The 27,273-nt window shown below is 36.5% G+C and overlaps 1 protein-coding gene across 1 annotated transcript in view; it reads right to left on the reverse strand.

The window, feature by feature from the left end:
- LOC142336278 (uncharacterized) overlaps positions 1-27,273 on the reverse strand; it is a 152,168-nt gene that overhangs the window by 68,466 nt on the left and 56,429 nt on the right. The window contains exons 8-11 of the mRNA XM_075384980.1: positions 12,306-12,481; positions 10,266-10,487; positions 9,802-9,941; positions 8,403-8,559 (exon numbers count right to left, since the gene is read on the reverse strand). Of these exons, the coding sequence (XP_075241095.1) occupies positions 8,403-8,559; positions 9,802-9,941; positions 10,266-10,487; positions 12,306-12,481 (695 nt within the window). The remainder of the gene's footprint in view (positions 1-8,402; positions 8,560-9,801; positions 9,942-10,265; positions 10,488-12,305; positions 12,482-27,273) is intronic.

Here is a 27,273-nt window from a genome sequence, read left to right on the forward strand (position 1 = left end):
TCAATCAGGAAAAAGACAAAAGAGACAGAACAATAATCAAAACGCAAAAATTCGAATGTTACAAAAACCAAGCCCTAAAAAAATTTGCCGAAAAACGAGCGTTGTTTAAAATTTCTAAAAGTGAAGCTAGCAAAAGCTCATTGTAATATTATGTTTAATAAAATTGCAAACAAAAAAACTAAGACAAAAATTATTAGTTCAAATCGATAACTTTCGATTCAAAGGAAGGGCAAATAAAAACATAGGTTTTAGGAGTATGCTAGACAGAAACATGCTAGAATGTGGAGAATACATACGTTGTATATACATACAAAAATATAAAACAAACCGACTAAAGTTGGAAGAATTGCTCTCGAACAACAGGCGGGTAGAAAAACATTTCGACCCGCCGGTATTCGAACCACTCACCTCCCGATCCATAACCAGATGCACAGCCTACTCGGCTATCAGCCCCTTACATTTGTTATGATGCAAACGACTTCATTAGCAACAAGCTTACTTCGGAGTGAGAGCAACAGAGATCACTCAAAAATGAAGAACGAAAGCGTGAAAAAATCAATTCAGACGTCAAAGAATCTTCTAGAAGAAAAACACAAAATGGTCAACAGAAAAATAGGCATAAAAAAGACCAACATATCTACAAAAAGTGCTATGAACTTCATTCAAGAGCAATTAATCAAAAAACATTCCCAATTTCTGAAAAATCATAAAACTAAATTGGAAACTAATTCAAAAACTGAAAAAACTAGAAAAACATAGATTTATTGCTATTAAGCAGTCGAGGTTTAAGAAGATTACATGTACAACTTCCTGTGTCAGTAGGAAAGGAAAACAGCTCAATTGCGAAACTAAATCAATTTGAAAACAAAATGTTCAAAAAATGGTAAAATGTTCACTGCATTTTCAAGAGTTATCACCAAAAAACAATCAATTAGGAACAAAACGAAACCAAAAACACCGATGGTGCACCATAAATTTTTTCATGGTAAATAAACTCAAAGTAAAAACACAACTTTAAAAACTTTGACAAAAACCGCCAAAATCGGATTAGTATGAATACAATTTTATAAAAGCACCTCACGTCAAAAAGAGGCAACTCAAGAATTATCAAAAAGACATTGACGTATTTACTAATTTTGTAAGGAAAAATCCGCTAAAAAATCCAAAAATGAAGAAATTAATGAAAAAAAGCCAAAAATTGACAAAAAAAAGAAATATTGGCTAATTTTGCACTTGAAACGCATTATTAAGCTCTCAAAAACGTTGTGGTATCAATTTCAGATGGTTGCAGATTAATGCGGCATCGATCAAAATTTACTTTCACAAAAAAAATTACAATAGAACAAGGAGGCTGGGTAATGTGCGTACGCACATAATGTTCCGACCCAGCTCATCCACATTCTTGATTTAATTGGCTACCCCAAATGATGATGAAGAGATAGAAAACTTCCAAAAACATACATATCGTTCAATAAACAACCAACGGAATACATAGATTCCACGCTAGAGGGCCGATCAATGTTGTTGATAATAGCACTACTAGAAAGGACAATAATAAAAACCAAGCAACAAACATTATTTACGACCAAAACTCGATGTCTATAATAAAAAATCCTAAAATTAAAATCGCATCAAATAAAACCTAAACAAAACACTTTAACCTATACTCCTATACTTCATTCGAAAGATATGGGACCTGTCCTTAATGTGACTGGTTAACAGGTCGACAAAAAGAGCAAAGAAGTGCGAAGTTCAAAATACGTTTCTATTTTTGAAGACAATTAACTGCACAGTTATTAATGTCTTTAGATATCAACTGAAATCAATAAAATGTTCATTTATATCTCCATAGGAAGCAATTGAGAAAAGTCATTATCCAATGTTCAATTGCGCAAAATTTCAAAGCCAATGAGACCTACGATTACTGTTACAAATTAAAAAGAAAACAAAAATCCTTAAAACTATACAAACATATAAAAACCTCAAACCTTTAAGAAATCTTGCAGTAACAGCAGTAAAGCCGAACACAAACATTTGAAGCTGAAACCGTTATAAAGATTAAATTATGGCTCAATGGAAACGGTTTGTGACCTGTGTTTACAGAGACTGAGCTACAAATCGACCGAAAAACTATTTTAAAAAATGGGGAAGCTCAAAAACCCAAAAATGTTTTTGAAAACAAATATTTTCAAAAGTCATAACAGACTTAAGATTTCAATAAAAAGCGTTGGATTAAGTTGCAATACCTCAGGAAACCAATTGGGCCTGTTAATAACGAGACTAAGTCACAACCCCACAACATAACAAACAGAAAGAAGCCAAGTTTCAAACAATTTTATGACATCACACTGTTCAAGGCACTATAAAAATAAGATGTTACCTGCAAAACCTGTAAATCATCACTTTCTCCTCATCTTAACGAGTCTTCCTTATAACAGGACTACATAGACTTTTTATGTAAGCAAATGGTCGAAGCAATCAGTCACAACGTGTAACCAAGCGCGAACAAATGTTTGAATCAAAATAAGTAATTGAGACTTCTAATTAGTGAGATTGAGTTACATGGTGACGAAAAAGAAAGCAAAAAGGAGACAGTTGAAAACTTTTTTTTAAATATAATTTGATAGTCAAAACAAACAGCTATAAATTGAAATCTTAAATTAGGTTGAGTTATACGTCCTGGTGAAGCAATTGAGACATATCGTTATCAGATATATGGCGTAAAACAACAGAAAGACCAACAGGCAAAAAGAAAAATACAAAAATTTGCGAGATATCTGTGTCCCAGCCAAAAAAGCTTAAACTATTCAGGAAAAACAATTAACATATCCAGATACGCCTTTTTTCAACGCTGTGGATTTTCCCTACCATGATTTCCTTCAATTACATTTGTCAGTAATGTGATAATTCGACAAGGAAACAAAATGATCCCATAAAATATGCAATTATGCTCAAAAATAAAAAATAAAAACGGGTATGCTCGAAAATAAAAAAAATGAAAACGCGTAGTATCAAAACAAAGAAACCATTGGTTGAAAATTAAACCGTTACCGACATTAATTTAAAACTCACAAGAAATCGGTTTCCGCCTGTTTTTACTGAGACTGCGCCCGAAGTGAGACATAAGACAAAATATTGGCAAAGTTCAAAAATTCACCGATGCTTTCTTAAAACAGATATATTCAAAGTCATAACAGACATTAGATAACGACTGAAAGAACTGTCTAGGTTCATTTAAACCTACTAAAAATCTTACTGGATCTTTGATTGAAGACATTAAGTCATTGGGCTACAAAACGTATAACAAATGAAAGCAGAATTCAAGAAATCCGTAAAATTTTTATGAAAATAATTGGTCAGAGCCATAAAAACCATGAGCTTAACTCTCGAAACCAAAATAAAATCTTGTTGTGCCTCGCATATTTTAAATAGTATCTCTCATTAAATGAGCCCTGATTTGAAAATCTTGTCAGTAATTTACAAAAAATATACATAGCGGAAATATTTTGACAAAAAAAGGTCGTGCCCCAATAAAATCTTAAAAGATTTTTTATCGTAAGGATCCATGGTGAGATCACAATCAGTGCAGATTTTGTTGCGCGTCTAACAAAACACTCAATTGTTCGAATGGTTGCAAAATAGATCAACTTCTAAACAAAATTTTCCTAAACAAAGTTTATCAAAAAAAAATGATGAATTTTGTATAATTCCCGAGTTAAAAACTGGCAAAATTATTTCTCCAAAAGAATTTTAAGCGGGAGTATAGCTAGCTCTTTTTTGAGCCTAAAAAGAATATGGCCACAGTCTTAGTTTGTCTACTTCCAGCAAATTTAAAGCAAGTGGTCTAAAAAGCAAATTTGGTCCCATTTTGACGAAAAAAGTCTGAATGTTCAAAAAACATAGCGTAAACTCGAGCCAAAAAAATTCGGATCGAACAATTCAGCAACCCTCCTTGATCTTTAGAGCTAAAATCAATAATACTACAGCTAACAATTTTAACATATTTTAGCAAAATTGACAAAAATCTGGTCAAAAATACCGAAAATGTGAATAAAAACAGCTGATTTACGTCTAATATTTACAAAACTTCAAACCACAATAACTCCCTATAACAATCGAAAACTAAAAAAAAAATTTTTAATCCTATTTTCTAAACTGGACGGGCTTTCAAATGATACACTCACAACTCTCTACAATGATTATATCGATCGGCCAAAATTGTCCAAACAAAAAACCCATTTGAGTATTTAGTTCCTCCTCCACTAAAGTGGGTCGGAACAAAAATTTGGGCCAAATGGACTAAAACACGACTAAAACTGTCATATATATGCGCCAATCTCCAGAACTTTATTCAAAGTCAAAAAGTCATTCACTGAACGTAGCGCAAAAACAAAAAAAACATAACCGACTAAAGTCGGGCGAATTGCTCTCAAACGACCGGCGAGCGGTTGGCTTTGTCAACAGCTAGCCACGATTTAGTGATCTCATGGCGCTACCTCTTGATTCCGTTTCTGAATACGAAAGTCAAATGAGTCAGACGGAAAATCGGCCATGCCAAAAATTGCATAAAAGACAAACAGGATTTATATTGCTACAATTTGCTTTTGAGAGTAATTAACTAGTGAACAATGACTATAAATAATAAAAAATTGGCAGAAAATGGCAAAAAAATATCAAAAATACGCTAAAATTCGTGATGTTAAAATCTTGCAAGACATTCATCTAGACGTTTAATCTAGAAAAATTCACTAACCTATCTTCAAACCCTACAGGAGGTTCCTTCGCTCTTAAGGCTGAAAAAATCTAATACCCGACAAAAAAATCTCAAAAAAACTTGAAAAAAGAGACTTTTATCAAAAAAATTGCTGAAATTTGAGACATTAAAAAGTTGAAAAACTTTTCCATGACCACGTAGTATCAAAACAAAGAAACCATTGGTTGAAAATAAAACCGTTAACGACATTAATTTAAAACTCACCAGAAATCGGTTTCCGCCTGTTTTTACTGAGACTGCGCCCGAAGACATAAGATAAAATATTGGCGAAGTTCAAAAATTCACGGATGCTTTTTTAAAACAGATATATTCAAAGTCATAACATACATCAGATAACGACTGAAAGCATTGTCTGGGTTCATTTGATAATGAGGATCAGAGATGGTGACATTACGCCACATAACAGCAGCTAAGTGCGGAATAAACAAAAAGAGAGAGTGAGAGAGAGATAAAACGTGAAAGAGAAAGAGAAGGAAAGGAACACCAACCGAAAGACAGTGAAGGAGACAGGAAAATATTCCATGATTGGATTCGAAACTGCAACTTCTAGTTTTCTAACCTTGTTATAAATAAATCACAGAAAAAAAACTGAATAAGGCAAACTTAGAAAAAAAATTTCAACTTCACAATAAATCAAAACCATTTTTTGTCTCAAAAGTTCTGTCAAGTAACCCATCTCCGAGACTTGAACAAAATCTTGCTAAAATTCAAGAATTTAAAATCTTAAGAAACATTTCTTTGTCTCAAGATACTATCCAAAATCCCTGTTTCAATCATGAAATAGTCTTACTGGCTCAAAAATCCATACGCTTGAAACAAAAAAATTTTCGAAAATTTTGAGAAGTTTAACTTTATCCAAATATTACTAGAAGTGGAGTCATAAAAAATATTGATCACAATCCCATTAAATCTAGAAACTATTCGGCGGCTTATTATCAAACCTTGGAGGAGGCCCCAGGGCCTCTTTTGCCGGATAAAAATCAAAAACATGAAAAACTGCAATTATTTTAAAAAATTGCTTAAATTCGTGATATTAAAATTATGAAGAACATTCCATTACATCTACAAACTATGCAGTAACATATTATCAAACTCTAGAGGAAATTCCGTGGTTCTTGAGGCTAGAGAAACCTAAGGAATGACAAAAAATTTCAAAAACTTAAAAAAAAATTGCAAGTTTTTAAAAAAAAATTGCTAAAACTTGTGGTATAAAAAAAGTTGAAAAATAATCCATGACCAACAAAAATTTTCTAGTAACTTATTATCAAACCCCAACGGGGGCTTTCTTGACCCTTGAGGCTCAAAAAATCTGAATAATGACTAAATGTTAAAAAATTGGAAGAAAATGGCAAAAAATATCAAAAATATGCTAAAGTCGTGATGTTAAAATCTTGCAAGACATTCCGTTTAATCTAGAAAAAATTCAGTAACTTATCTCCAAACCCTAGAGGAGGTTCCTTCGCTCTTAAGGCTGAAAAATTCTAATAACCAACAAAAAAACTTAAAAAAACTTGAGACTTTTATCAAAAAAATTGCTGAAATTTATGACAAGAAAAGTTGAAAAACTATTCCATGACCGTTAAAATTTGTCAGTAACTTATTATCAAACCCCATAGGATAATTTCTGGCCCCCTGGGTCTGGAAAGACCTGAATAAGGGAAAAAAATTTAAAAAATTTGAAAAAATTGCACGTTTTGTCAAAAAATAGCTAAAATTTGTGATGTTAAAATGTTGAGCCATTCCATTGACACTAGAAACAATGCAGTAACCTATTACCAAACCCTAGAGGGGTTCTTTGACACCTAGGGCTGATAAAAAACAAAAAAATGTCAAAAATTTTCAAACGTATAAATTTGCGTTTTTAGCAAGCGGCTGTTCGTCAGTAGCTAGCCATGGGGGGGGGGGGGGGGGTGCAGCGGGGGCTGATTGGGGGGGGACAGCGTAGTGGCAGGGGTGGGGGCAGTAGGGGGGTCAACAGTGGGAGTGTCTTCAACGTTTAAGAACCGCCCTTCACACCATAAGTATAAGTCTCCAAAACAGTTTGAGCTGATGAAAGGCTCTAGGAGCACTTAATGCCCGCTGCGCGCTACCTGTTTATCCCGTTTTTGAGGACGAAAAGTCAAAAGCGTCAGACGAAAAATCAGTAAAGCGAAAAATTGCATAAAAAAAGACCGACAGGACTAATATAATTGCTACAAACTTCGTTTGAGACCAATTAAAAACTTGCGCTGACCAATTTAGTCTCGCTCAGAACAATTTAGTTAACACGGCAAGTTTACTCACTTTCACTATAAGCCCAACACACCGCCTGAACAAATAGTACTTCCGGTAATAAAAAACGGAAGAAAACCAATACTCCTCTTCGAGTCGTAAAAAAAGGAGAGCGCTTAAATAATAACAGTTTAAAGGATGACGGCTGCTATTAAACATAACCGACTAACGTCGGAAATGATCTCGCGCACTTTCTATCATTTTACTATCAGTATTAAATTGCCGCCAATTGAGTTCAGCTGCTTAGAACTGTGAATGAGAGAGCACTTAAGATCACGCAAAACGCAGAAGGTCACGGTCGCAAAAGTCATTCGAAAAGTCAAAACGGTCGAGCAACAATTTTCTATAAAAAGTCTACCTAGCAGATTGCCGGAAAATAGCCGCCTTTGATTCCATGAAGAATGATTGGGATTGAAAGAATAGAAGATATTGAAAAAAAAAAGATTTTTGTACAAAAACATTTTTTAAGTCCGATTTATTTTGATGGCATTTCGTAGTTGAACATACTTCTGTTGTCTTAGAGAGAGGCTACAGGGGCTACTATCAATACCAATAAGCATTAGAGATGGTAGCTAAGACTTATAGGAACGACGTTCAAATAGCGCGCATCTAAAACTGGGCTTTATGGGTTTATCCCGTTTCTATTTCTGACTTCAATTTTTATACTGACTCTGTTCATTTTGAATTGCTTTGCTGAGCAACTGATGTTCAAAATCACTTTTAGCAGAATGAGAAAAGAGAGAAACTAGCCTAGAGAAGTAAAAAAAGATTTCACAAAAATGTTGAAAAAGCGGCAAAATGAGGTAAAGCGAAACAACTTTTTGTTCGACGAAGTAAAAAAACATAGCAGGACAAGTCCTGGAGTACAATTCAAAGAATTTTCATTGACTAAACAAAAAACTAGACCTCGAATGAACTATGCATGGATTGGGAAAACCATTTAGAAAAAAATCCGATCCAAAAAATTGAAAAACAGTAAAAAGTAAAATTGCCGCATGTGAACAAAAAACCACTAGCGAGAAAGCGAATTTTTGTTCAATGACCGTTTTCTCACTCTACTTTTAAATTAGGGCGAAAAAAATTCACGCCGCAAAACCACTCGCTTTTTCGCTCCACTTCCTGTTTCGGCGTGACCAAAATCACTACTCTAATTTGACCTCAAAAATCATGAAAATGTGTGAACAGATCTTAAAAAAAAAGACAGCGCCCCAATACAATTCAAATTCTTTGAATTGTAAAAAGGAGCGCTATAATAGCCCGTTGAGAAGATGAGGGCGGCTATTAACAACACGTTAACAATAATTGCTAAAACTTCGTTCCAGAGCAATTAAACACCGGCCTCTTACTGTGAGTTTACCTCAGCATTTGTGTATTCTTTGCTGCATTGGTAAGCAAGACCCAGATTCCCAATAGCAATGCACTGAGCCAAGGAATCACCCCTTTCCCCACTCAACTCGTTCTCCATTGTGAAGTACTTGATAGCGCCCTCATAATTGCGCAACTCCACGCAGCAGCTAGAACAGAAAATATTTTTTAGAAATATCAGCCTTAACATTTTTTATTCATATAATAAAAAAAATTAGAGGTTGGAAAGGAAAACGTTGTCGGAAAATAGCTATCCATAGGGCCCCTAACCAATATTAAGAATTGCGAAACGAAAACAAATCCGGCAAATAGCCGCCATTGATTCCCATAACCCCGATTGGGACTGAAAGCACAAAAAAAATAAAAACTGATTTGTGTATAAAAACATTTTATAAGTGAGAAATATTTTGATGTCATTCCGTAGTTAGACATATTCCTGTTTCTTAATTTTTAAGAAATGGGAATACTTTTTAGCTTTCAAGATTAACAACTGCAAACCGCCATTCACATCATGAAATTGTCTCCTCAATATAGTTTCGGTGAATCACACACTTGGAGACTAGTTGGAGACTAGCTGCTCAGCCACTTAATGCACTCTGGGCTTTACCTCTTTATCCCGTTTTCGAGGACGAAAATTTGAAAAGGGTTAGACGAAAAATCGGTCCAGCAAAAAAATGCATTAAAAAAGACCATAACTAATATAATGGCTATAAATTTCGTTTGAGAGCAATTAAACAAATCACGGAATGTGGTGAGGTGGTTACCCAAATTTTTCACTGACGAAGAAAAAAACAGCCAGCAGAATTCCGGGACGACTCGAGGTATCAGACAACATCAACTCAAGTCGCAAATTTAGAAATTACCGAATCAATGTCAGGATATCAAATGACATCTGCCGCAATCCTTTCTTTAACAGATTGCATTAATTTCAATAAATTTCAAAATAAATGTAAATAAGCAATTTAAAATGTTTTTTGAAATCAATCTTGGGTCATTTATCTAAATTGTAGTAGCATGCTTTGGCAACGATACTTTATTTCTTATATAATATTTCTATTGTACCGAAGTTCATTTTAAAAATATTTATCCGAATTGCGCATCTGTTAAAACTGAACAGAAAATCCCTCTCTTTCCTGGGAAACTGAGGCAGCCATTAATAACTGTTGAAGTAGCTGAAGTCGGCTCATAACTCTTTTTTTGTCCAGCTTCACAAAACAGTTTAATTTTTGAGCTCGGATAACATGCTCGGAAAAAATCATTTAAAGCCAGCCAAAATTTCAATATCTCGGAAAAATCCTCCGATACACAGCATAGCCATTTCGATTAAAGGTATTACGGGAATTTGATTCAAATTCAAACATGACAATTTCCCAATTTTGGCCTTTACCTACTTTGCAATGTATCCACAAATTGTGCCCTGCAATTGCTTCACATTAGCCTCAGTTGAACAAACTAGACTCTGTGAGAACATATCTGAAGCCACTGCGAAGTCTCCTTTACTGTAATACACCACACCCAGATTCATCAGGGCCTGAAAAAAATATGCTCTAAGTGCGAATTACAATAATCAATTTTTTCCAGTAAATTTGCTTGATTGCTTGGTTCTATAGCGCATGACAGAAATTACTCGATATATGTTAAACACAAACAGCAATAACATGACGCTTTATAATAGTTTTTCTCCAAGAATAGCTTAACTTTCAAAATATTTATGTGAAAAACTATTCACAGCAGTCGAGTGTCTGCTGAGACTAGCATAACAACCATTACGAGACGAAACAAAAAACCTATGTTTCTTAAAAGATTATATTTTGTACGATGAGAGCTTTTAAAAAGCCAGGAGAGATAGACTAACCTGAACTTTGAGTGTAACGTCCGAGCAAGTTTCAGCCATTGCCTGCTGTTTCTGGTGATGTTGCAGACTCTTCTCATACTCGCCCAGGAGTCTGAAAACAGTTCCTAGACCATAGTATGCCTTGGCCTGTACAGCAGCTTTGGCTTGTATTGGGAACATCGACACCTTGTCACCAACACGAGAACCACCAGAATCTTTCAATTGACTTCCAGCTTGCTTTGCCTACAACAGCGTGGTCATTTAAGTTTAATACACAGATATCAGATACTGGACTTTGGGTTTTACAATTGTGTCACAGTTGAAGCATTCTTTCAATTGTATCAACTCGTCTAACATCCTTAATGAAATTCAGTTTTGAAAATTAATTTAATCGCAAGACCTACATTTTTAACTTCTCAATAGCATTTTGAAGAAAAACTTTTTGCTATACAGCTGCACTGTCCCAATTCAACGCAACTTAAAGTTTTCCAGGCAAGATGTGTTTATAAATATAGATCGCTGATTTCAAACTGATAACATAGCCAGCAAATAATCGGAAAAAAGCCGCCGTTGGCCCGCTTGACGCACATTGAGATTGAAACAGAAAAAAGTAAAAGATAGAAATTACAGAATTTTTCTAAGTGTCAAATTTAATTTTTATTTGGTGTGCAAATTCTGCATATTCGGTTAGATTCTACAATTACACATAAATCAGCGTTTAAACTGAAAGATCATTGAGGCGGTTGCCAGCTGGCATTAGTATTATGCTTAAATACTAATGCCAGCTAGCAACCGCTTTAATGAACTTTGATAACTAATGCACTATGACTTAATGACAGGGCTTTTTTCTTTTGATCTTTTGATTTTGCTCTTTTGACTTTGACCCTATTCACTACATCGCGTAATTCAATGCGTGAAAGAAGTTAAAATCCATTCAGTTGAAACAGTGAATGAAGTAAGTCAGAAGTCAAGCGTGAAAATCGTGACTTATGTAAAACGAAAAACGTGATCAAAAAGTAAAGCGAATTGTTTTTTTAAAGGAGAGAACTAAATAAAAGCCATTGAGAGACTGACGGCGGCTATTTAAAAAGATCACTAATCCAATTTGACTTCAAAAATCATGAAAATGTATGAACAGATCTTAAAACAACAGCGCCCCAATGCAAATTCTTTGAATTGGAAACATAACCGACTAAACGTCGGAAGAATTGCTCTCGAACGACTAGTGGGAGCTCTAATCAATTGCAGCCTGCTTCAGTCGGGTGGAGAGGGAGGGGAGTCTAAAGGGGACTAAGAAGTTCACAAATAACCACATTAGAGGTTAACATATACCACTATTAAGATTTAAAGTGAAAAATGGCACCAGCTTCGGCGCACTTTTAGCATTAAATTGCCGCCAATTTAGTTCAGCTGCTTGAAATTGTGATTGAGAGAGAATTTTAGATCCCGCGAAACGCAAAAAGTCAAGGGCGTAAAAGTCACTCGAAAGTCAAAACGGTCAAGCAACGCACGTTTACAATAATTGCTAAGAACTTCGTTCAAAAGCAATTAAAAAGGAGAGCGCCTAAGTAATAGCCGCTAACAGGCTGACGGCGGCTAATAATAATAATCGAACATTGCCTGTATATATACTAAGACGCAAGCGTGACTTCGTGGTCTGGGGGATTTGCCTTTCGCGCCCTCCAAGAATCGCCCTTCCCGCATTTCCTCTTCAGCAGTTTCGGTGAATCCCGCTGAGACTAGTAAGGCTATTATAGAAATACTCATCAAATTACTGCCCTCAGGCTTTATCAGTTTATCCAGTTTCAAGTTAAAAATTGGTGAAATCTGTTGATCAGACAAAAATCAATAGCAAGATAATTTGGTAATACAAAAAAATTGCATAGAAAAGACCAATAGGACCAATACAATTGCTACAAGCTTTGTTTGAGAGAATTAATCAATCATCTGAACAAATTATATTGATCTTCTCAGCTCTGATAAGCTAAGCTCAATTCACACACATGTTGAATTTCTATTAACTGCTCGGGCTTATCCGGGGGTTACAACTGAAAGACCTACTTCGTTGAAGTATTTGATGGCTTCACTGTATCTGCCCAGAAGACAATTGGCAGTTCCTAAGTTGTAACACGCAGTGGACACTTCCAAATTGTTCACCAGCTGAGTCGCTATTTCCAAATGCTCCTCGTGACACTTGATCGCATCATCAAATTGACCCATCAGCTCAAATATCGACCCTAACACAAACATAAATTAGAAACTTCGTCACAATCAACGGTTCAATGCTGTACATTAAAACCCACTTCGGCCGCATCATAAAAACATAAAACAGCTGCAACAACCCGAAGTGGAACTCTTTCCGTTTGAATGATTTATTTTCACTAGGTTTTGTGAAAAAAAAATCTCAGCTCTTCATGAGTCAAAAGACGTGAAATTGAGTCTTACTCATTAATCTAACAATTGCAGACTCAGTACTTGCTTCAAATAAATTTACTGATAATTATTTAAACCAAAGGAAGATGTAAAGTTGTAATCACGATCCATCAACCTACAATTAAGAAAAATCAACCAAGCTGATCAATTTTAATTTTAAAATTCAAGTTTTCAGAAGGAAAATACTTCCACGTTGTCCAAACAACTTAAAATTAAACAGCCGGCTGATCGAAATCGCAGAGCCCAATGAGGCGTCAAAAAGACGAAAATAATTTTGCAAGACTTTCATAAAAACTGTCGAAGGGGCAAAACGCTTTTTAATTTGGAGTCTGAACGTACCTAAAAAGATTAACTACACCAGTACGTTTTTTACATTGGCGGAAATAAATTTAAAGAACAATGAACTGCGATAAATCAAAATTGTGAAGAAAATTGTTATGGTCAAAAGGAAGCAAGACCTCAATGTTTCCTTTTGAAAAATTCTGTCGTTGGAGATCATTTTGGTTTTCTATATGGTCAACAGCATACGGTTTCTGGGTTTCAACATAACCGGCCACAAGCATTCACATTGTTAACAATTTCTAGCATACACGCTCGCAATAAAATTAAATTGAATCACAGTCTGTGATAATCACGATCTATGATAATCACGATCTATGATAAGAAATTCGAGCTGCCGGCTTGAACAAAAACTTAAACTCAGTAGCCATAATTAATCAACATAGCCAGCAAATTTTTACCGGAATAGGTCCACAATATTCTTTCTACGCGTACATTATAGATCACCACAGATACAAAGAAACTTGTCTAAGATTGAAAAAAAGAAAAAACTGCAAAAAAAATAAGAAAAAGGTTGTAAAAATTTTAAATTTTTCTGTCAATTTTCATAAAAAAATAATTTTTACCAAGGAAAATTAGGTCAATTGGTATCTGAGTATTCCTTAATCAACAAGCTTCTATTCAAATCCCACTTAAAGCATTAAAACAAAAAAACAGGCAAAAAATCACAATCTCGTCTAAAAATCAGCAAAACTGATCAAAAACCTCCAAATTAGCATTAAACTCAAATTAACTACTTGAAACCCTCAATTCCTATCAAAACAAGCCTAAACCTTAATATAATACTATAATCAAACCTCGTAACCATCAAAAGTTGCAAAAAACTGCTTTTAAAAGCCGCACGTGAACAAAACAATTTCGCTCGCTTAGAGAAATTTTTTTCACACCTCAATTTCTCGCTCTCTCAAAAACAGCGGTATGTACAAAAACCACTCCCTTTTCGCTCCGCTCTTCACTTATGTTCAGCACCAAAATCTTTTCACGCATTTCATTTCCCGCTTCAAAAATCACTCCAGTAAAATTGATTAAAAAAAGGACTTCTCCAATACTCCTCTTCGAGTCGTAAAAAGAATTAGGAGCGCTATAATAGCCGGCTGAGAAGATGAGGGCGGCTACTAAAAAAGGAATTTGTGGTTAGACAAACTCCTGTTTCTCAATGAGAAGATACAAGGATTGAAATCAAAACCAATAAACATTAGACCTGGTGACTAAGCCTAATAGAGAAACGTTTCGGAACTGACTCCGTTCAGTTTAGATTGCTCTGCTGGGATGAGATTACTGAAATTAGCTCACAGACGTCTAAACAAATTTGAACGATGTAGAACAAACTGACCTGAGGTAGAACAAAATAAAATTTTGCTTGCTGACGTTAAAAAACATAGCACAAGAGGTATTGAATTACAATCAAAATAATCAAATAAAAGTAAGCTTTAACTAACAATCATCCCAGAGGACCATCTCTCGATTTTTATCATAGCATATAACCGTACATAGAGGAAAATGAGCATCCAACAATACTGAAGAACATCAATGGAGACAAATTGGTAGGAAAGAAATCAGAAAAATCACAAAATCAAACTTCACTTGTCAACTGTTTTCCAAAGACTGGCCTCAGAGGCATTAAAACATGTACAGATTACATCCCTCAAACATCAAATTACTTTCCATTGGAAATTATATAGAGCTTATAAGACCTCACTGTCAAGACTACGTGAAAAGGGACAACAAAAAAGGGGGGAAAATCAGAAACCCATTTTGGGGAAAAACAAGTAATGTCGACGTCAGGAAAACTGTTAGTTATAAGCTGAAACAATTAACAACATTCAATTAAGCCTGACCACATCACGTCATCTTAGATATGTCATTAATATGACTGGAAGATAAGAAAACATACCCGGCAGATTGCCGGAAAATAGCCGCCGTTGATTCCAATAAGCATGATTGGGATTGAAAGAATAGAAGATATTGAAAAAAAAAGATTTTTGTACAAAAACATTTTTTAAGTGCGATTTATTTTGATGGCATTTCGTAGTTGAAGATAACGTACTTCTGTTCTTAGAGAGAGGCTACAGGAGCTACTATCAATACCAATAAGCATTAGAGATGGTAACTAAGACTTATAGGAACGACGTTCAAATAGCGGGCATCTAAAATTGGGCTTTATGGGTTTATCCCGTTTCTACTTCTGACTTCAATTTTTATACTGACTCTGTTCATTTTGAATTGCTTTGCTGAGCAACTGATGTTCAAAATCACTTTTAGCAGAATGAGAGAAGAGAGAAACTAGTCTAGAGAAGTCAAAAAGATATCACGCAAAATGTTGAAAAAGCGGCAAAATGAGGTAAAGCGAAAATTTTTTTATTCGACGAAGTAAAAAAACATAGCAGGACAAGTCCTGACGTACAATTCAAAGAATTTTCATTCACTAAACAGAAAACTAGACAAAGAACGGACTATGAATGGATTAGGAAAACCATTTAGAAAAAAATCCAATCCAAAAAATCGAAAAAACTGTAAAAATCAAAGTGAAATTGCCGCATGTGAACAAAAAACCACTAGCGAGAAAGCGAAATTTTGTTCAAACCCCGTTTTCTCACTCTACTTGAAGTTTAGAGCGAAAAAATTTCACGCCGCAAAACCACTCGCTTTTTCGCTCCACTTCCTGTTTCGGCGTGACCAAAATCACTACTCCAATTTGACTTCAAAAATCATGAAAATGAGTGAACAGATCTTAAAAAAAAAGAGAGCGCCCCAATACAATTCAAATTCTTTGAATTGTAAAAAATAGGAGCGCTATATTAGCCGCTGAGAAGATGAGGCGGCTATTAAACAGAAACAACAAGGCAAAAAATAACTAATATTGTTAAAACAAAGTGTCCGAAAAATTATTTGAAAAAATGAAGCAATCAACCAGAATCAATTATACCAACAGAAAACCTACGAAATTCCTCATCAATGACAGAGTGACAAAACAACAAAAAAGAGAAAATATGGTCGAGAAGCTGAGGCGGCTATTATTGAGAGAAAAATTCTAAAAATAATTAAACCTTTATGAAAAAAAAGTGTCAAAGTTTACACCATTAGCTATCAGATGAAACGATTAATTCAATTAACTTATAATTTATTACAAAGCCGATAAGACGTAATTATTGAGCTCATGTATCTGTGCATCATAACGAACAATAATAAAGGACAAAATGAAATTTTAATATTATATAAAAGAGATAAAAATTAATTCACAGAAATAAGCCGCTATCAACTGATACACGCAAACGTAATCAGCTATGCTTCATTACACAGCCAATAGGACCTGTAACTATTGAGCCGAAGAAACAGAAATTCAAAAGAAAAATTACGCGCCAAAACTGGAAAATTTATAATTTGAGAACAATTAACAACAAATACAGGCCAAACGGAGAAACTCATCAATATTTTTCTGAGTGGTTCTAAAGTAAAAAAAAGCTATGAACTGAAACCATAAATCGCATTTACTTATGCCTGATTAGAAAGCCGATAACACTTGTCATTAACGCTGCTAAGTGGCAAGACAGTAAAAGCATAGCCAGCAGATCGTCAGAAAATTGATAGTTAGGGCCTCTTAAAAAAATAGACATTAAATGCTTCTCTACGAGATCAATTAAAAATAAAGCACGAGGTGCGCCAGAGTGTAAAACAGACTCTTTCGTTTTTCCTCTGACGGGATATTCGAAACAATCCTTTAAGTTGCATCCAATAATAGACACATTTCAAGCCTTAAGCAAAAGGTCTCTAAGTTAGTTGCACTTTAGTGACCTTCAATTACACGTAAACTTAAAAACATACCCGGCAGACTGCCGGAAAATAGCCGCCGTTGATTCCAATAAGCATGATTGGGATTGAAATAACAGAAGATATTGAAAAAAATAGATTTTTGTACAGAAACACTTTTTTAAGTCCGATTTATTTTGATGGCATTTCCTAGCTGAACATACTTCTGTTTCTTAGAGAGAGGCTACAGGGGCTACTATCAATAACAATAAGCATTAGAGAGAGGTAACTAATACTTATAGGAATGACGTTCACATAGCGGGCATCTAAAATTGGGCTTTATGGGTTTATCCCGTTTCTATTTCTGACTTCAATTTTTTATACTGACTCTGTTCATTTTGAATTGCTTTGCTGAGCAACTGATGTTCAAAATCACTTTTAGCAGAATGAGAGAAGAGAGAAACTAGCCTAAAGAAGTCAAAAAGATATCCCGCAAAATGTTGAAAAAGCGGCAAAATGAGGTAAAGCGAAACAATTTTTTTATTCGACGAAGTAAAAAAAAAATAGGAGCGCTATAATAGCCGGCTGAGAAGATGAGGGCGGCTATTAATAATTTGATCGAGCCTTAAGAAGTAATTTTTTAAAGAGTAAGTCACTTATCATCAAACATAGCCTGCAGATTGCCGGAAAATAACCACGATAGACGCTTGTGGCCTTCCATGAATTGAAACAACTAAAGAAATGAGATAGACATATTGACCACAGTACTTTAATATACCACTAGACCTTTTGGTTAGATTCGGACTGTCATTTTAATGAGACACATATGCTCTGTAAGGAAAAAGCCCTAATGGAGCTTTTTCAAACTTAATATTCGAAATCAAAAACTGAAGACTCTTATACTCAAGAATTAGGGCATATACGTTGGCACTACTTAGATGCCCACTATTGACCTCTAACTAGTAAATGTTCAGAAAACTTAAAGTTCATTCAGCGACTTCAGACGTCATTTTTTTAGTGAGGTAAGTCACGCAATTAACCTAAAAGCAGAACAAATGACGTCACGCACACAAATTTTAACTGCAAAGCAGTAAACACTGAAATTGAAAAAGTCAATTCCAAGAAGTCAGGTCGCAAGAATCATCAGTGGAGACGACGAATTTACAAAATCCACGATGTCCCCAATAATATCCACTATTGCTTCGCGGCTATTAAAAAACATATCACGCTATTGACCTAAAAACTGATAAAAACGTCTCGCACCCAAATTTAGTTGCAAACAGTAGAAGCCATTTAAAAAATTGAAAGTCAAGTGATCATTGATGGAGACGACGTATTAAAAAAAACCACGAAATCATTGATAGCTTTGATATCGCTTTTCCGCTATTACACATCAACAAATACGACCGCAACTCAAAAATTCACTACCATTTTATGAAACAGATAGCTTAAAATTCGAAAACCATCAGCTGCCCATTGACGTCAGAGATCAATGGTGATCACCACTCTGGTGATCACCAGACAGGTTGAGAAGATGAGGGCGGCCTATAAAAATGAAACTAAACTGTCCACTTTTCAATTTACTTAGTAAACTGTTATTGACTTCAACAGCTTTAAATTGTGAAGGACAGATCAAATTAGCACGCAAAACATATCAGGGAAATCAACGTCACTCTAGAAGTCAAAAGTGTCAGGTAAAAATTAGGCACAGGACAAACGACTACAATAATCGGTTCGAACTTCTTTCAAAAGCAAATAACCAGCAGTTGCTCCATTTAACTCTGACTAGCAGGCCCGCAAAACCATAAGAAAATCATTTACACGAATGAGAGGTTTAAAAGAACTTAAGGTTTCAATTTCGCACCCACTCGGGCTCGAACCCATACCCCTCGCTTAACAGCCATAGGTCTCACCAATTACGCTAACTATGCGTATCGCACATGTCCTTTGCTCTTTCTACAGCAAATTTCTGGACAATGGCTTTTGTGACTCGCTTGTTTTTACTATACCCATGCTTAATGAGCGCAAAAATGTGATAATAGGAGCTTAAACATGATGGCAAATCGCGTCTTAAAACGCATTTATTATGCGCTAGTTTGGATGATTAAGGACCCCTAAAACATGTTACGAAAGGAGCAATGCTAACGATTGTGGGAACTTGCGACTGATAATAAAAGAAGATTATAAAAAATACGACAAAACTGCTCAAAACTTAGTTTCATAGAGATTTTATGAATAATGGTAATAGAACCGAAATCAACAGCTATAAAATAAAACTCAACCTGTGGTTATCCTATGGAAGACAGAGAAAAATGTTTGATTTTTCCGATTCAGTCTGTTTGAAGCTCTTGGTGTATTCTGTCTTGGGCTCCCGTTTCTTGGGGTGCATTTTTGCTCAACTGGTATTCTTTATCATTTAAATTGAGAAGAGAAAAATAGAGAAGTAAACAATGGGAAAGAGAGAGAGAAACGGAAAGAGATAGAGAGGGAGAGAGAAAAACGGAACGGAGGAAAGAGAGAGGATGAAACACACACACACACACACACACACACAGAGCGAGAGAGAGAGAGAGAGAAACACAGAAAGAGGGAGAGAGAGAGAGAGAGAAAGAGAGAGAGAAAGAAAGAATGAAAGAAAGAAAAAAAAACGAAAGAAGGAAAGGGTAAGAGAAAAAGAATGCTCTAAAATTCGTTTAGGGGCAACAATAATAACTGGAAAATACCAGTCATTTACGAAAAACCACTGTTCAAAGGTTTGAAATACAAAATCAAAGAAAAGACCAAGTGAATGGAAAGAAGAATTGCGACAAGGAGAAAACAATTGCCGTTGTTCAACGCCAAAACACATACGCACACACCCACACAAACACACACACACATACGGCAACAAAAAGCAACTCGCGTCGCATGGTGTTGATGAGCAATTTTCATGTCCACAAAAAGCAAGGTACCCGACACTTGTTCGAACCCTCGACTCTCAGAATAGCACTCTTCCATCTTACCAACTGCGCTATAATTACTACAAGCAACCATTTCTTATAATCGCTTTTAATCTCAATGAACATATTTCAGATTGAGAGCAATTGAGACCTCGCGAAAATCAAAATGCAAAGCGTGAAAAATTTAGTTGGAAGCTAAGTGTTCTACAAAAGCGCAGAATATGTACAGCTAAAACTTTGCAAAAAAAACAAACGTTTACAATGTGAACTTCAAACTCAGTTCGGGAGTAATTAAAAAGACGTAGTACCTAGGGCAGTAAATCCTTTCTGTGAGCGAGCACACTTTCAGGCTCTCTTAGCCTCGTGGTAACTGCAACTGACTCACAGTCTTTTGCTCCAGGTTCGGTTCTCACCCATCTATTTTGAGCGTTTTAGCTCACTGACCTCTCTCGATATGTTCGCTTAACCATGCTGCTCAATGCGGCTCTTAAACACGCGCTTCGCGAGACCCCTTAAACATGCAAAACTTTTATTATGTAGGAACGATTAGCATTTTTCATCCCCCAAACACACAGGAACATAAAACAACTCAGCATCGCAAGAAGTGCTCTCGAACAACAGGCGGCATGTTGATTAGAAAATTTTGCTTCTGCAAAGAGAGGTTACCCGATAAGGGTTTGAACCTTCGACCCTCAGAATAGCAGTCCTCCATCATACCAACTTCGCTATAACGACTGCATAGCAACGTAAATCATAAGCGCTTTTATCGTATCCATAAACATATTTCAGATTGAGGGCATTTGAGATCAAAAAAAAATCCAAAAGTAAAGCATGAAGAATAAAGTTGAAAACCAGGAGTGTTCTAGAATAGCGCAGAATCTGTGAAGCTAACATTTTACAGAAAATCATACGTTTACAATAAGAACTTCAAACTCAGTTCGGGAGCAATTAAAAAACACGTAGTGCCCAGGACAGTAAATCCTCTCTCTAGTCGAGCATACTTTCAAGCCCTCTTAGCTTTGTGGTGACTGCACCTGTTTGGTTCTCATCCATCTACTTTGAGCGTTTCAGCTCATTGACCTCTCTCGATATGTTCGCTTAACCATGCTGCTCAATGTGGCTCTTAAACACGCGCTTCGAGAGACCCATTAAACATGCAAAAATATTTACCATTTTAGAGCTCCCGCTTTTAATAGATAGGCACGATTAGCATTCTGCATCCTCAAACACATACAGGAACGTAAAACAACTCTGCGTTGCAAGAAGTGCTCTCGAACAGCAGGCGGCATGCTGTTGATTAGAAATTTTCACGTCTACAAAAGGGAGGTTACCCGACACGGGTTCGAATAGCCCGACCCTCAGGGTTACCCGACCCTCAGAATAGCAGTCCTCCATCTTACCAACTGCGCTATAACAACTACATACCACCGTTCTTCACCATCGCTTTTCTCACATACATTTTTCAGATTGAGAGTATTTCAGATCACACAAAACTCAAAAAACAAAGCGTGAAAAACTCAGTTGAAAGCTAAGTGTGTTCTAGAATAGCGTAGAATCTGTAAAGCTAAAACTTTGCAGAAAAGCACAGGTTTAAAATGAGAACTTCAAACTTAATTCGTGAGCATTTAAAAGACAAGTAGTACCCGGTACATTAAATCCTCCCCTGGGCGAGCAAACTTGCAAGCCCTCTTAGCCTCGTGGTAACTGCACCTGACTAAGTCTTTTGTCCCAGGTTCGGTTCTCACCCATCAGCTTTGAGACTTTTAGGTCATTGACCTCTCTGAAAATGTTCGCTTAGCCATGCTGCTCAATGCGGCTCTTAAACATGCGCTTCGAGGCACCCTTAAACATGCAAAAAATTTGTACCATTTTAGAGCTCACGCGTTTAATAAATAGGAAAAACATTTTCATCCCCCAAAGACACACAGAACATAAAACAATTCAGCGTGTCAAGAAGTGCTCTCAAACGACAGGCGGCATGGTGTGGATTGGAAAATTTTATGTCTAAAAAAGGGACGCTAACCGACACGGGTTCGAACCCTCGACCCTCAGAATAGCAGTCCTCCATCATACCAACTTCGCTATAACGACTGCATAGCAACGTAAATCATAAGCGCTTTTATCGTATCCATAAACATATTTCAGATTGAGGGCATTTGAGATCAAAAAAAATCCAAAAGTAAAGCATGAAGAATAAAGTTGAAAACCAGGAGTGTTCTAGAATAGCGCAGAATCTGTGAAGCTAACATTTTACAGAAAATCATACGTTTACAATAAGAACTTCAAACTCAGTTCGGGAGCAATTAAAAAACACGTAGTGCCCAGGACAGTAAATCCTCTCTCTAGTCGAGCATACTTTCAAACCCTCTTAGCTTTGTGGTGACTGCACCTGTTTGGTTCTCATCCATCTACTTTGAGCGTTTCAGCTCATTGACCTCTCTCGATATGTTCGCTTAACCATGCTGCTCAATGTGGATCTTAAACACGCGCTTCGAGAGACCCATTAAACATGCAAAAATATTTACCATTTTAGAGCTCCCGCTTTTAATAGATAGGCACGATTAGCATTCTGCATCCTCAAACACATACAGGAACGTAAAACAACTCTGCGTTGCAAGAAGTGCTCTCGAACAGCAGGCGGCATGCTGTTGATTAGAAATTTTCACGTCTTCAAAAGGGAGGTTACCCGACACGGGTTCGAATAGCCCGACCCTCAGGGTTACCCGACCCTCAGAATAGCAGTCCTCCATCTTACCAACTGCGCTATAACAACTACATACCACCGTTCTTCACCATCGCTTTTCTCACATAAACATATTTCAGATTGAGAGTATTTCAGATCACACAAAAATCAAAAAACAAAGCGTGAAAAACTCAGTTGAAAGCTAAGTGTGTTCTAGAATAGCGTAGAATCTGTAAAGCTAAAACTTTGCAGAAAAGCACAGGTTTAAAATGAGAACTTCAAACTTAATTCGTGAGCATTTAAAAGACAAGTAGTACCCGGTACATTAAATCCTCCCCTGGGCGAGCAAACTTGCAAGCCCTCTTAGCCTCGTGGTAACTGCACCTGACTAAGTCTTTTGTCCCAGGTTCGGTTCTCACCCATCTGCTTTGAGACTTTTAGGTCATTGACCTCTCTGAAAATGTTCGCTTAGCCATGCTGCTCAATGCGGCTCTTAAACATGCGCTTCGAGGCACCCTTAAACATGCAAAAAATTTGTACCATTTTAGAGCTCACGCGTTTAATAAATAGGAAAAACATTTTCATCCCCCAAAGACACACAGAACATAAAACAATTCAGCGTGTCAAGAAGTGCTCTCAAACGACAGGCGGCATGGTGTTGATTGGAAAATTTTATGTCTAAAAAAGGGACGCTAACCGACACGGGTTCGAACCCTCGACCCTCAGAATAGCAGTCCTCCATCTTACCAACTGCGCTATAACGACTACATGCCACCGTTTCTCACAATCGCTTTTATCGTATCAACAAACATATCTCAGATTGAGGGCATTTAGGATCAAACAAAATAAATTAAGCGTGAAACACAAAGTTGAAAACTAAGAGTGTTCTAGAATAGCGCAGAATCTGTAAAGCTAACACTTTGCGGAAAATCATACATTTACAAAAAATACTTTAAACTTCATTCGGGAGCAATTAAAAAACACGTAGTACCCAGGACAGTAAATCCTCCCTCTGGGCGTGCATAATTTCAAACCCTCATAGGCTAACAGTCTTTGTTCCAGGTTCGGTTCTCACCCATGTATTTTGAGCGTTTTAGCTCATTGACCTCTCTCGATATGTTCGCTTAATCATGATGCTCAATTTGGCTCATGCGCTTCGAGAGGCCCCTTAATTATGCAAAATGTCCCATTTTAGAGCTCACGCTTTTAATATATAGGATTGCCTAATGCACTATGACCAATGACAGCGCTTGATCAATTTATTCTTCTTCTTTCAATTCAGCACTGTTTAACGTTCAGCAACGTTTTCTCTTTCAAATCTTAAACATAACCGACTAACGTCGGACGAATTGCTCTCAAACGACCGGCGAGCGGTTGGCTTCGTCAGTAGCTAGCCACGGGAGGGTGCACTGGGGGCTGGTGGGGGCAACACTGGGTTGGGGGGGGGCAACAGCGCGGTGGGGATGGGGGTCAACGGGGGGGGGGGGGGGGTTCTCAACCTCTCAGAACCGCCCTTCACACCATAAGTATAAGTATAAGTCTCCAAAACAGTTTGAGCTGAAACAGAGCTGAAAGGCTCTAAGAGCACTTAATGCCTGCTGGGCGCTACCTGTTTATCCCGTTTTTGAGGACGAAAAGTCAAAAGCGTCAGACGAAAAATCGGTCAAGCGAAAAATCGCATAAAAAAAAAGACCAACAGGACTAATATAATTGCTACAAACTTCGTTTGAGAGCAATTAAACATAAACCGAAAAATGTCGGACGGAAGAATTGCTCTTGAACGAAAGGCGAGGCAAATTAATTCAGGGGCTGTAGCCTATTTCAATTTTTCTTTACGGGAGCAAAACTTTCCCCCGCCGGGATTCCAACCACTGTCCTTCCGATCCATAACCACACGCACTAACAAATGCGCTACGTACCCTTTACCTCTGCTATGCTGCAAACGATTTTATATTAGCAACAAGCTTTACTTCGGAGCAATAGAGATCACTCAAGCGAAAGCGTGAAAAAGTCACTTGAGAAGTCAAAGAATGTTTAGAAGAAAAGCGCGAAATTCTCAAGCGAAAAATGTGCATAAAAAGGACACACATGTTTGCAATAACTGCTATAATCTTCGTTCAAGAGAAATTAAACGCAGTTGAGATCACTAAAAACTCGAAAAGTTATGAAGTCAATACAAAAGTTAAAATCGGTCAACCAAAAATTTCGCATTAAAATTAACAACTGATGTGTCGAAATAACTGCTCTCAAAAAGCTTCATTGGCTCACTCTATTATCATCTGCTTCAGCCTTTGGGTATAGTAGAGGGGCAATGTATTTACTAAGGGGCTTCAAATAATGTTCGAGCTTATACAACTTTAGAACACTACAATCATAGATTTACAGTGAAAACAAAAACCAATATTGGCACGTTCTTCGTTTTACTTTCGAGTAGTTTTACTTTCGGTTAATTTAGTTCGGCTGCTTAAAATTGTGATAAAGCTATTTACAAGGAGTGAAAATTAGGCGTGAAAAGTCAAATTTGAGAAGTTAAAAGGTCCAGAAAAAAATTTGCAATTAGGAGACACACGCGACTACAATTATCTCGTTCGGGAGCATACAAAAACGACAATAAACATAGCCGGCAGATTGCCGGAAAATAGCCGCGATAGACGCTTGTGGCGTTACATGAATTGAAACAACTGCCTTTAATAGACCACTAGACTTTTTGGGTTAGCTTCGGACTGTCATTTTTATGAGACACATAAGCTCTATAAAGAGAAAGCCCTAATAGGGCTTTTCAAAATTAGGATCTTTTTCGTTTGTGTCACCTCAGCTTAGTGGGCGCATATTATTTGCACCCCCTAGATGTACGTGCAATATTTGGGGGGGGGGGGGCACGAATGGAAAAGATCCCAAAATTAATATTCGAAATCAAAAACTCAAGACTCTAATATTCAAGAATTAGGGCATATGTTTGGCAGTACATAGATGCACACTATTGACCTTTAATAAGTAAATGTTCATCAAAATTTAAAGTTTAATAAGTGAGCTCAGAAGTCATTTTTTTGAGTGAGTTATTGAGTAATTGAGTAAGTCATTGAAAAAGTCAATTTCAAGAAGTCACGGTAAGACGAAACAAAAATCTCTTAGACAAAGTAAAAAAAATTAGGAGCGCTATAATAGCTGCCTAGAATTGAGGACGCGGCTATTAAAACTTGCCTTTCCTCAGGAGCAATTAATTAACATAACCGACTAACGTCGGGCGAATTGCTCTCAAACGACCGGCGAGCGGTTGGCTCCGTCAGTAGCAAGCTACGGCTTAGTGAGGCTAGCTTTAGATTAATTGAAGGTGCGTAAGGTGAGTTCAGCTGGGGTGCGCCGCAGCGGGGGTGCAAAAGTGGATTGGTGGACTGATGTGGGGGCGGTGGGTGGGTGAGGGTGTGGGATCAATTTCTAACAATCGCCCTTCACACCATAGGTATAAGTCTCCAAAACAGTTTCTGTTAATCGCATACTTGAAGACCAGTGGAATGAACAGCTCTAAAAGAACATCATGTAAACTGGGCGCTACCTCTTTATCCCGTTTCTGAAGACGAAAGTCAAATGGGGTCAGACAAAAAATCATCCAAGCGAAGAATTGAATAAAAGAGACAAAGATGATTACTATAATTGCTGCAAATTGCCTTTGAGAGCAATTACCAATGATTTCCTAAAAAGTGCCCGTTAAGTCAATTATGATAAAGTCATTACGCCACATAACAGCAGCTGAAGTGCGGCATCAACAAAAAGAGAGCGTGAGAAAGATAAAACGTGAACGAGAAAGAGAAGGAAAGAAACCCCAACCAACAGAGAGAGAAGCAGAGATTGAAATATTTTCAATGATGGGATTCGACTCTGCAAATTCTAGTTCTCAAGCCTTGTTAGTAAATAAATATAAAAAATTAAGTACAAAATTAAAAACAAAAGTTTTCAACTTCACAGTAAAAGTTTAAAACCATTTTTTGTCTCGAAAGTTCTGTCAAAGAACCCATCTCCAAGAACAAAGTTTCGATCGCCAGTAACGGTCGTTAAAGTTAGGAAAAGGACAAAAAATAATGAAAATAATTGGAAACAATTGCAAATTTTTAACAAAATCTCGCTAAAATTCAAGATATCAATATCTTAAGATCCATTTCATTGTCTGAAGAGACTATCCAGTATCACTGCTTCGAGCCTGAAATAGTCTCACTGGCTCACAAATATCCAACCACATGGAACATGAGACAAAAAATTTTGATCACCTTTCCATTAAGTCTAAAAACTATGCAGCAGCTTATTATCAAACCTTGGAGGTCCCAGGGCCCCTGCTGCCGGAAAAAATTGAAAATTTAAAAAACATGAAAAAATTGCAAATATTTTAAATGGTTTAAAATCATGATAATTAAACCTAAAAAAATATTCTATTTTACATATAAACTATGCAGTAACAAATCATCAAACTCTAGATGAAGTTCCCTGGCTCTTGAGGCTAGGGGAAACTAAAAAAAATTCAAAAAACTTAAAACATTGAAAGTTTTATTTAAAAAAATTGCTACAATTTGTGATAATAAAAAAGTTGAAAATTAATCCATGAGTAAAAAAACTTTCCAGTAACAAACCCTAACGGAAGTCTTCGGACCCTTGAGGCTCAAAACCTGAATAAGCACAATAAATAACAAAAAATTGAAAAAAATGGCAAAAACCGTCAACAAAATGCCAAAATTCTTGATGTCAAAATCCATTACATCTGGAAATTATACAGTAAGCTATTTGCAAACCTTAAAGGAGGTTCCTCAGCTCTTGAGGCTGATGAAACCTAAAAACCGGCAACCTAAAAACCTGATGAAACCTAAAAACCTATTCATAGTAGTTATCTATGCGAAAAAAT

The sequence above is a fragment of the Convolutriloba macropyga genome, chromosome 3, assembly GCF_964194025.1.
Source record: "Convolutriloba macropyga chromosome 3, txConMacr16.3, whole genome shotgun sequence".
In the NCBI taxonomy this organism is placed as follows: Eukaryota; Metazoa; Xenacoelomorpha; order Acoela; family Convolutidae; genus Convolutriloba; species Convolutriloba macropyga.